This window comes from Limulus polyphemus, unplaced genomic scaffold (assembly GCF_000517525.1).
Source record: "Limulus polyphemus unplaced genomic scaffold, Limulus_polyphemus-2.1.2 Scaffold333, whole genome shotgun sequence".
NCBI lineage: Eukaryota > Metazoa > Arthropoda > Merostomata > Xiphosura > Limulidae > Limulus > Limulus polyphemus.
In genome coordinates this window covers 585982-598834 of record NW_013665943.1, presented here as the reverse complement: position 1 = coordinate 598834, position 12853 = coordinate 585982, and the positions used below count along the sequence as shown (strand labels likewise).

Below are 12853 nucleotides of genomic sequence, written 5' to 3'. Positions count from 1 at the left end.
CTGGGCTCACACTAGACTAGTGAGATGAACATTAAAACTTTCTATAGCCATCACTCACTGGTTCAACACATCTCTACAGATACTTGCCTTTGTATTGTTTCACATTAATGTATTGTGTTTGTCTTAATAAAGGTTGTTGTTCTGCATTTTTTTGTACTGATTTTTTTCTTTGTTGACAAATGTAGTCAGTGTCCAGAGAGTAAATGGACCCATACTCTATAATATCATATCTGTTGAACCTCCTGTTTTGTGGACCATTCTCTTCTTGATTTATGGGAAACCTGTGAACTAGAATATACTGTTACGACAGCGGAAGTCACGTGACGCTGGTAACACGTGATGAGTGTCTAGAAAATTTGCGAAGACGTTAGCGCATGCTATGTGCGCATTTTTAATTGTATATAAGCACACCAGACAAAGGAGAGAATCATCTGGAACTGGCGTAGCAAAGAGAGAGATTGAAGTTGTAGACACCGATAACCACCGTAAGTAAAGTGCATGAATCATTGTGAATTATAGCGTGTGTTCAAGTTAAAGTGACTGTAGAAATTAAGTGTATTGCAAAGTTGAATTGAGAAAGAATAAACTAGTTTTAATTAAGAAAGGACTTGTATTGCTGAAGTTTCTCGGAAAGAATTTCTATGGAAAATTAACAAACGAACACAGAGACATAACAATACTACACTATGTAAGAAAATAATGATTATTTCAAAATAAGACAATAATGACATTTTTATTGTTAATATACCACCTAAAAACTTGAGTGTGGTGCCAAATGAGAGTAATTTATAAATAATTTTCAAGAACAAGATATTTATTTATTACAGTATTTACAAGAAATAAAAGCAGTTATTGGAACAACGTCATTAAAATGACATGGCAAACACCAACAATATATTTAATAGCAATAAAAAGTTAATAACAGTATTAATATTTTTTAAACAATAAAACTGATTATGTTAATACTTATAAATGTATAATTAATGCTTTTTTCAATTTTGGAAAGTATATATGAATTTTTTTTTATCTAATTCAGGGGAAAATCGTTTTAGGAGACTATTTTATATCACAGAGGAGTGCTACCCCTCTTAAAGTCCAATGGTCTGGGTTCTGTGATGTTTTCAGCCACAGTGAATTGATGTAAGTAAGATCAGTTCGCTTGGGTTTCTTGTATACTGGACACTGATAGAGACATTGGTCTTTAGGAGCTGTAGAAGTAATTGCATAAATATGTACAACAGGAAGAGAAGTAAATAACATTTTAGGAAGGGATTCTGTGATCTTGCAGTTCTTCCTATCCCATCCTGCACCATCCAAAAATAGTCCATGGACATAAACTCCTTCCTTTGAAAGGAAATTGAAAAGTATACACAAATCATATGTATTTTTCTACAAAGTTTGGCTTTCAATTATTCACACAAATGTATAAAGTCATTTATAGTATATTACAATCATTTTGTAAACTTTTTGTCTGATATAAATACTTTAAGGTTATCTTCTTTTTTATTTATAATACAAAAACTGTATTGTTTTGGCTAATGTAGTGAAATTAATTATTTAATTAAAAAAAACGATTTCACAGACAAATTTTACTGCTATAAACAAAATATATCTAAGTCTTTATTCAATTTGCTACATTTGAAGTCAGGAATGTATCATTTTTGACAGTCAGAAAAAACTTGAATTAAAGATAGGCATTCTATTTTCCAGTTATACATACTTTTCTATTTCATTTTGTGATGTTCTAAAAATTTTTTGTTTCATGAAGTATTCAATCAAATTCTGGTGAAGATCTCCAAAGTTGTTTACTAACAACCTACTGTTGGATTCACCAAGATATAATATAATCTATACTGAAAATGTATTTCCAAAACCTTACTTCACATAACTAACTATTCTTGTTGAGTGCTGCCCTCTATATCAAAAAAATTGTTTACAGATGCCACAAGCTTTTTTCCTCCCCTCCATTGGAATTGACTAATTCCAATGCATCTCTCTCATGCAAATCATCATGCCACAACCCTCCACCAACAAAGTGCGACATACTCTCATTATGAATGTGACTTCCTCTATTCAATTCTATCACTTCGAGTTTTGGTAGAAAATGGAACCACCGGTTTTCAGTTGGGAGGAAGGGTGAGAAGTGTGAAAGGAGGTAAATACCTATTGGAAATACATTTTCACTATAGGAAAAATTATAACTTCCAATATGGTACATTACTTCCTCTCACATAAATAGCTATAATCCCACATTGAATAGGTAGAGGACTAGTGTGAGTGGAAGAAAGAAGCTTCCTTTGAAAGTATCTGAGGGATACTCCCTAAAATGAGATAGTCAGATTTTAAGATCTGATGAGGGAGACTGCACCACATCTGAACCAGGTATACTCTTCACCCATTATAAAAAGATGTCACATATATGGGCAGAAAATAGAGGAGCACATCCAATTTGGAGAGAACTATGGCTGGAAAGTAATCCGAACCATGCAATATTTATGAAACTCAATCCCAGAAATTATAAAAGTGGGTAAAATGAAACGTATGTGCCCCTAGTTGTATAGTGGCTAGGGTGTGATGGACCATACACAGGAAGTCAACTATGTCTAAAACCCATGCTGCTGGGAATTGACATCCAAGTGGGGGTAGGATGAGGATCATACCACCAGCAAGTCAACTAAAATCCAGGCCACCAGGAACCAACAACTCTGTGGGGTAGGAATAAGGATTATACTATCTTCACCTCAAGTTCATGAGACCGAAGGGAATATAGTTTTCCCCGACTCATGAATGGGGTGCATGTGAATATGATAAATTGACCGATCGATCTGAAAACCTGACATTTGGTATTAAAAAGATGTCTACATAATGTAAACCATCTCTCTCAAAAGAGAAATTAACCGGAACCACCCCAAGAGCATTAAAATTCTCTGAATAAGAAACATCGAGGAATAGCAGAAGGGAAGAACCGTAACAACCTGCAATTACCTCCACTATGACCCACAACACTTATGGAGTATATATGAAGGAGGAATATAGATAACTGTAATACATGTGTGAAGACTTGTGTTGATTGGTTCTACTCTAAATCCAAAACCCGGCCACTGGGAACCGACATCCCCGTGGAGTAGGATGAGGGATCCTAATCTAAAGAGTGAACTGCAAATTTGATGTCTCCCATTTTTTTATGTTTCATATTGAAAGATATTATGTCAGCTACACCAGCAGAACACCACTGCCCTACTCTCAATTGAATGGTTTTATAATTGTTTCTATATTTTGTTTGTATCTCATTAATCCATTCAGTGGTAAGGACTCTGAAACTCCACTAGAAGAAATGGGAGGCAAAATTCAGTGGAGAGACAGTGCAATGGGTGACCATGAAACCCTATTTTATAAAATCAGACCATACCAATTTCTTCATTACAAGGCATGGCTGGGATGGGTAGCTATCCCCTTCTGCTTTACTCATATAATCTACGGGTGGATACAGTCCAGAACAGGCAAACTTATGAAGCAATTGTATCACGAGGATAAACCTACAAGCAATCTTGTAGAACACCCATCTCTGCAGTGTGAATTGCATGGCCATGTAATTATAATATGCAATTCGACATGGCTTGACAGTGTGGATTTGAGCAGTTAAAGAATGCCTAGTCAGGCACCACTCTTAAACAATGAGTAATAATAATAAAAAGAGAAATAAGGCCCTTGAAAAGAATAATAAAAGATAACTTCTCCAGTCAAAGTCTCACTGTAGTCTGAAGAATGGCTACAGCCAAAAGACAACAGCACGAAGAAGAAGAAATGGTGATCCTATGCATATAATGAGAGATGAATGCATGAGGAGTAGTCCACATGCCTGATTGAAGAAATTCTTCCAATGGATGACGAAGATGAGATGCCAGAGAATAGATAAGGTGTCGAATTTGATGAAAAGACGCATTGGACAAAGTACGGGAGGAAGATGATAATGAGGAATAAGCCAATTGAATCAAAAGCCAAACCCAATAGGTGAGAGTGGAAGGAGAAAGAGCATGAACATAGGATGGCTGCCAAGGAATAAAGGATGTGGGAATAGGCACCATGGAAGGAAGCCGTGCAGACAATATAATAGCAAAGAGCATGTACAGGACATAGAAGTTTATCCGGATCAGGCCTAGGATAAAGGTTAGAAATGGAATGAAGGTAAATTGGCAAAAAGGAGCAAGTACCTTCCCTAGCCGCTGAAGTATTAGGGAAGAAAGAATGATCTTGATTATGGAGAAATTATGTAGGATGATAAAGAGTACTTGAAACATGAATGACAAATAAATCAGACTTCCAATGTCCACAGGTTAAGAGGAGAAGGAAATACATCTTAAGGGAAAGGTGATACAAGGAGCATGTGTAAAGTTGTTCAAACAGAGGCAAAGTAAGGCAGTGGAGGACCACATTAACATCCTAGTCTGGAAGGGCAGCTTGCCACAGTGGACGATAAATCTGGAAGGAACACATCAACAGAGGAAGTGTAGAAGAGGTAAATATGATATGATATCAGGAAAAACGAAAGGTGTGGGACAAGGCTACCCTAGAACCCAAGATTGAAGATCTCGGTGTATTGCCTTGGAAAAGAGAAGAATGGTAGGTAAATACCATAGAAGTGAAATAAGGGTAATACAAAGGCAAGAAAACTTGGCATGGGTTAAATGCACAGGAAAATCGGGGACCGCCCCCTCGGTAAAATAGACCCCCAACTGCTGAGAGTTGAGAAATGGACAGTCAGCTTGATGAACAAACTAATCTATAGCCCATGGAGGGCAAGGCATGCTGGAACTCTTAACCAATTGTGAAGTAAATTGCTCAGCATGAACCCTAATATCCGAGGAGGGTGGGAAAACATGAGTACTGCCAAGTGAGAAGTGATAGTTAGGTAGAATTGAATAGAGGGAGTCACATACGTAATGAAAGTATGTCACATTCTTATTGGTGAAGGGTTGTTGCATGAAGAGTTGCCTGAGAGATGCATTGGAATTAGTCAATTCCAATGGAGGGGAGAAAAAAGGCTTGTGGCATGCATAAAAATATTTGGGCATATAGAGGCCAGCACTGAACAAGAACAGCTATTTATGTGAGAGTAGATAATGTACCTTATCAGAAATAGATATTAATAAGTAAAATAAGTGCACTATAGAGGCCAGCACTGAACAAGAACAGCTATTTATGTGAGAGTAGATAATGTACCTTATCAGAAATAGATATTAATAAGTAAAATAAGTGCACTATGAAATTTTAAAGGTGTTTTACTCTTCAATGCACCTAGTAATAGTATGTTATCAAGTTTTCATTATAAACTATTGTATCTTTGTCAATGCATGTTAGTAACTTTATTGATCATACAATATCAAACATTTAACAAAAATTTTAAGTTACAGTGCTTAGTATCTTAATCATATTACAAAAGTACGTTTTGTATTGACTGTTATTAAAACTCTCAAGTGAGTATCAGCTTGAATATTTCATTCATCACATTAAAAAGCACTGTTTAAAATGAATAAGCTCTTTATGCAGTGTTTGAGGTAAAATTCATTTTTCAGCTTCTCCAAAACTAAATACTAGTCACTTTTAGACTGTGGTAGGATGCTAGTAAACGTGAAGTGATATAGTGTTACAAGTTCTTATGAAAAGTATTCTGAAAAAAGATAGTAAATTATATATATATATATATATATATATATAAGAGTGTCTCACAATTACTCTGCCTGAACAGTAAAAAATATAATAATTAACCTGTGGTGGTGAAGAGATTTCTTCCTTGAAATGGCGTAGTACTTCATTGTGCAGTGTAACAGAATCCAACGCCCAGCCTCTGTGAGCACGTGTCACTTCTTGTCTCATAGCTGTTAGGAAACCTGTGGTGAAAAAAATAAAACTATAATAAGAATAAAAAGCAAGCATTACATCAATTCATCAATAGTTGAAGAACTTTTTATTTGTGAAACAATTTTTTAAAAAAATCATAAATTCTGTAATAGACAAAATATATTACATACAACCCTTAAAAGCATATCCTTTAATGTAAGATTCATATACATTTTTATGCTAAATCTTAAAGACTATTCCCTTATTTCAAACCTAAATATTACTCTCATTCAATATCAGGTCTTTTTATTACTGTTGGATGTTAGTTAAAATCAAGCCAATTATTGTTTGAGTACAAAACTATAGAGATGAATAAACTCCAAATTTCATGATATTTATATAAGCAAATTATAATATACAAACTCTTTAATCATAAGTTGAAACCCTTTATAACAGACCTAATAATTTAATAATATGTGCAAAAAAAAAAGAAAAGAAAAAGAAGATTCAGATAAGTAATAAAACAAAATATGTAAATTTACAAAAATATACATATTTGCACTCAGGAGCTCCAATGAATCTACAGAGTAGCAAGTAGACCTCCAGGGTCACTGTCGACCTATATCCCTCTGACAACAACCTATGTAGGATCTCTGTGGCTTTATAGAGTTTCTTCATATTTTGGCCAACTCCTTGCATAGTTAGCAGCCCTGTAATCCTGAATCTTATGTTCTAGACTGAGATATTCCTCTCACAGGCTTAGGATCCAGGCTGCAATCTATTAGTGCTTCTGAACCTAGAGTGATGCTTCCACTTCATCACTCTTGAGTCATTCTTCTCTGTTATGCAGGCTCAGTACTCTACAGGGAGCTCCTGTTTTCCCTATCTTTTCCATCATTGACAATGAGGAAGCCAAAGTTCTTCAAGTCACAACAGTTTCCATAGCAGCTGAAGTGTGGGATGGAGCCTCTCTTGTTGTGCCATATTTCCAGTATTACAATTCTATCCTCCTTGCTAAGTTTGTCTTTGTACTGACACCAAGGAATCTTGTCAAACATCCTCCCATTTGGAACACGTATCCCATGAAGGTATGAACATACTTCTTTTCTATAGCATCAACACTTGTGGCAACCATCAAAGAGAAAGAAGACATAACATCTAATTTTGCTGTCTACCTTAGTTGTTAGCTCCCTCTGTGGTGGTTGGCTGGGTCCTGCCTTTGGCAATCATTCTTTCAGCCAGGAAAAAGAGGCACCAGGTTTGTAGGAGAATAAAGCAGGTAGTTTGCTCACTGCCCACTCAAGAAGAGCCTGGAAATCAACAGATGCCCAGCTACTGCTCAATCCTCTCAACATTTTCTCTCTTAATCCATCACAACAAAATGTGATCATGTGGAATACAGGGATTAGCAGAAATCTATCAATCTCCATAGGCTGGGGGGCTGAATATTACATGGACTCTATGTACATAATAGTTAGAAGCACCTTTGCTAGATCCACCAACTCAATGATGGACTGTATATTCAGGTCTAGAATATCTTCCAATCCCCAAAAATTAACTTGCTTCAACTGAACAGGTTAATAACAAGAGCAAGCATGATATTATCACCTAAGGCCTTTTCACAAGATGACAGGTCAAGAATCCATGATTCAGTATAAGATGTGATTGGATAAACTGACATTCCAATTATGCATCAATGTTTCCCACACTTTCAATACATAGCCAAATTTATGGATTTCACATCTACTCTACAATCAAGTACATTCTGGTGTAGCAAACTTGGCAACCTATTATTAAGCTTAAACTGTACCACCTGTATGTACTTTACTAAGATATCACTATATTTGTTCAATCCATGCTGACATCCATCCTATATCGAATATCTTTTAAGAGATGTTTATAATTTTTTCTGACATTGTTATTGGACATGTTTATAGTCAACAGAAATGTAAAATTCTACATTACATAAATCAGACAATTGTTTAGTTTTAGTTATAAAAGTAAAAAATTTGCAGGGAAGGCTTGATGTGTTTAGACTAAAGGTATTTCTCTGATTAGTAATGATTTTTTTTAATCTATTTGTAGGTTAGTTATAAATTATATTCGTTTTTTAAAGCTCTAATCCAGTGTCTGATGTATTTATTATTTTTTAAGATGCATATTTGAAATCCATATGAACTAATTTGGACAACCAATAAAATGAGAAAAAATATATTTACTAAACCATGCAATCTAAAGCAAAGGATATAAAGTAAGTGCTAAATTTTTTGATTTTTATGTATGTTTTTTATTTATTGTTAAATGGTTTTTAAGAAAAGTAACAAATGTTAGAGACTTAGTAGGTCTTAGTAGTCTTTTCCAGGCGCCCTCTATTTTAGTATATAAGCCCGGCAAATAATGCGGAGATAAAAAAAGTGAAGGCATAGAGAATCGCAGCAGATAGACAGATAATTGAGTCAAGTGAGTGGTAGTGATCGTAAGTAAAGTGTGTGAATCGTTGTGAATTATAGCAGGTGTTTGAGTTAAAGTGACTGTGGAAATTCTGTGTATTGCAAAGTTGTATTGAGAAAGAATAAACTAGTTTTATTTAAAAAAGGACTTGTATCGCTGAAGTTCCTCGGGAAGAAATTTTACGGGAAATTAACAAATGAACAGAGACGCAACAATATACACATATATATATAAGTGTGTGTGTGTAAAACTATATGTGGCACTCCTAATGCACCATTTTCAGAAAAAGTGGAAGCATTTAAGGAATTAAAGATCTTGAAAATTAAAGATTTCATTAAATATGAATATGCAGCAAATATCTATTTCACAAACATTGTTAATGAGAACTTCTAAGTGAAAGTAAAGAAGAATGTACGATATGTCAACCATACTATATCTGATATATCCAGTGCTGACAAGGCCTTTTGCCTAATATCATGGCACTTTATACTAGTTTGTAAATGACAGACATAATGGTAGTTGAGATGCTATTCACATTAATAAACATCAATATAAAAGCTATCCATTCAGGAAAACTGAACATTTAATAGTTTGATGGTTACTTAATTTGGTTAGAATGATGGTTTTTAATTATTATCAGAGTTACTATAAGTACATAAATGTTATTTATTTGGTTCACTTCAAAACCTGTGTGCACAATTCATAAACTTAAAATTTTAAATTTAATTTTGAAACATTACTTTTCAAATATCATAAAATGGTAATAAAAATATACTGACAAATTTAAAGTTGATATTCATTTTGCATGGTAGGTTAAAAAACTTTAAACATTACCCTGAGGATTGAAGAATCCTGTCATCCAGAAAACATCAGGTCGTTTTTCAAATATCCAAGAAGAAAATTGGGTATTTCTCTCTAGCAGCTCAGTGAACCAGAACCCAATGGTAGTAGACTCCCATGAAATATGCTTCCAAATTTCTGGAACTTTTGTATCATAGATGCTATCAAGAACATCACGAAGGTTCTTCATAGAAGAAGGTTGATTAGCAAAAATATATCAAGACAAAGAAAATTAAGAAGTAAGAGAATAATGTAATAACACAGCATGACACAAGAAAATAAAATAAAAACAAGAACAGTACTAAACATAATATTTCTTGTCAATTCGTCTTATCTATACATGTTTAAAGAAAACTATTACATGTACTACTTTTCCTGAGAGACAAAATTTCAAATCTAGGAATTTGTAAAATGACTTAATTCTAGGAGAATGGATTAAGGGTTTTTTAAATTTTAGTGCTTAAGCAGATATGTTATCTTTCCAGAATGATGTTACAGATATTTATAGCTAAAATATTTTCTTCCAATAGTAATTATTTTATTATACAAGGCTACTGTTAATGTACAAAACAAAAGCATAAATTTAGGATGATTGCATGAATGTATTAGTGATGTTATTCTAGAGAGATAAAAGTCAATCAATATGATAATATAGGATGTTATAAATCAGGGTGACATGACATTTTATTCAGGAGGATGGTAATTAATAAGTATTTAGTAAATGATGATGTACTCACCTAGAATTCAGGTTTGTTATGTTTTACATGCTAAAACTAACACATGGTATTTCAATGTGTTGGATATACAAGACTGTTCAATTGAAGAGTTATTATTTAGTTTTCATAACAAGTGTGTTAAAAGTTAATTAGTTTAAAAGCAATAGTTATGCCAAGTTTCATTATGTAACTATGTATGAGTCATACATTGTGTATGTAGTTTAATTGTTGTACTAGGCTTTTGTAATATTATTGACATCATCTTACTCAAAGCTTCTTACTTTTTCTCGTTATGTGTCATATTACTGTAACTAGAGGGCTAGATATTTCTAGATTTTTCTGTCACATGTTATAAATATGTGCAGATACAGAAAGAAAGTTAGTGAAAGTAAAAGTGAAGTTAGACTGCATGTGAGTTTAGCCATAATGGATGGTTTCTAAAGTAATTAAACCCATCTGTGTGGACTTTGATGAAAAGGAGACAATTACTTAAAGCTCTGGATACAACTGTGATAACCAACAGGCTAATGAATTTTTGTACATAATTTTGACTTGTTTTGAATATGTTATTTTAAAAAAGTGGATTGTGTGCTGTCCATTGTTATTGAAATGTATCACCAACAAGTCACAGACACCTACTGTAAATAATCCTGCCCATCCACACTTATAAAAACCTAACACAATGCTTATGACAAATGTGTTTTGAAAATGAAGCCAGAAAGCTTTTCCTTCATATTAATGCATGTAGTTTCTCAGACACATAATGAGTATGGGTGGAGTGCTTACAGACCCTTCAAAATAAAAGCAGTGGTAGATTGGAAGTTTGAAAATTTTTTTGGCTTTGTATGAAATTATAGATTCTTTGTGGCTACCATTTTTACAACAGTGGCACTGTGAAATGAAGTTTAATCCTGTTTTTGAAATATTTCCATTCATCTTGGGTATATATGCTAGTGGTAGTGAAATTGAAACAGTGCTATCACAAATGCAGTAATGTGTGGTGCATGTTATAGTATGCAAGAGCTGAATGCTAACATCCACTAAATCCCATTACTGTACAAAGAAAAAAAAAGAACAACTTGCAGTTGTAGTATTAATCAAGATATCCACTGTTGAAAAGGCTGATAAAAACTTTAGGAAATTGGAAGATATAACTGTGTGTTGAATCATAAAGCTGCAGGAGTATAACTTCACTGTACAGAGAATGAAAATGTAGATCACCTTTACCTCTAGAAGGTAAGATCTTATTCATTAATAAAATGTCCTAGATACCAAGTACGATGAAAATAAGCTTTTAGAAGAACAGTTAAAGGATCCAGATCTAGCTGTGCTGCAAGGTGAAGTGCAGTAATATAGACTGATAAACATAGTATAGAAGTATGCAAGTTCTGGTAACTGTCTGATCATTCATAAGTATGGAAGAAAAAGTTCTCATCTCTACAGTCCAACCAGATATGGTACTTGACCTACAATGCAGTTAGTGGCCCTGAGATTTCAAAGAATTTCCAAACATTACATAATATATATATATATCAAAGAACACCATGGAACCTCTCACATTCAGGACTGTAACTAGCTTAGATTACTGGAGTTGTAGCATATACATATGCATATGTGGAAGTTATAGCTCGCAACCCAAGTTTGACCTTGGAGTAGCATATTGACTCTAGTTACTATGATGCTTATACTAAAGCCATCCCTGTCGGGACAAATTTAGTGGCTGCATTCCCACAAAAATGTAGAGTGATGATGTAAACACAGTACAGCCTATACAGCCTAGAACAAAAATCATCCAATTGCTTAACCACTCGCCAAAACAACCCATGGTAATTGCTAGCCTGGTTGTAACTGATTAGTTCAGTAAGTGGGATAAAGCACATGCACTGTTAGATCAGTAGCTCAAATAGTTACCAATAATTTAGCTAAGAAGTGGATTGTTTGCTTTGGAGCAACAGAGGAGGTTTATATTGATCAAAGAGCAAATATCAACAATCAGCTGTTTGATCAGTTGTTTAAGGTACTAGGTGAGATGAAGTCTAGTGGTTTGGCTAAATGGCTTGTTCTAATTATAAACTGTATAATTTCTAACACAGATTGAACTGCCACATGTAATGATGACATACCACAAATCAGAGCAGTAGCCTACCATCTGTTCTCCAAACACGTTAATGGTTGGACATGAATTTGCACTCCCAGTAGGCCTCATATATGGCCTGACTAGCTGAGCAATTGCCAAAATGTTCACAAGAACAAGTAAGATGGTTGCATTCTACATTTGATGGCATACACGAGATCACATATGAATAGATGAAAAAAGTGACCAAAAGACAGAAGAGGAAGTATGATAAGATAATCAAAGAACATTAGGTTGAATGAGAAGGATAGGTGTGTTTTTAGTATACCCTAGACATGGAAACCATTCAAATTTGCCATCTACTGTCTGCTCTGGAAAGTCAGCTTTGATGCTTATAGCTTACAATATAGAAAACTTAAAATATTTTTAAGTTAGCAATAGTTTTAAAAGTTTGGTATTTTCAAACATAGAAAACCAGATATTCTCTCCACTATTGTGTGACAAAAGGCATAGAATATAACTTAATTGAATCATCTTGTTGTAGCTGCATAGATATGAAGCCTATAAAGTCAACTCGAATACTGGCCATTGTCTTGCTGAGTCAAAAGAGAAGTTGGCAGCTCATTACATTACCAAAAGGCTAGGTAATAGTATAGGCACTATTGTATATTATATACAACTCATACAGAAGTTTATCCAGATTACAGCAGCAGAAAGAACTTTGTCTTAATTACATTTAGTGAGGAACTTACTGAACTGAATGATTAATTCAGAAATACAATAAACAGCAACTTTTAGAGTAGGCAAGTTCTGATTTTAATAATTACAGCATTTTGATCCATAGTATTGACTTATCATCAGATAAGTTTGTTTGTTTGTTTTTTGGAATTTCGCGCAAAGCTACACGAGGGCTATCTGCGCTAGCCGTCCCTAA

General features: G+C 34.2%; 1 protein-coding gene across 1 annotated transcript in view; it reads right to left on the bottom strand.

Annotated features, from left to right (window-relative positions):
- Positions 1 to 806: 806 nt before the first annotated feature.
- Positions 807 to 12853, bottom strand: part of LOC106457450 (dynein heavy chain 8, axonemal-like) — a 459787-nt gene continuing 447740 nt past the window's right edge. The window contains exons 82-84 of the mRNA XM_022383398.1: positions 9124 to 9313; positions 5767 to 5888; positions 807 to 1344 (exon numbers count right to left, since the gene is read on the bottom strand). Coding sequence (XP_022239106.1) covers positions 1057 to 1344; positions 5767 to 5888; positions 9124 to 9313 — 600 coding nt within the window. The 3' untranslated portion in view covers positions 807 to 1056. The remainder of the gene's footprint in view (positions 1345 to 5766; positions 5889 to 9123; positions 9314 to 12853) is intronic.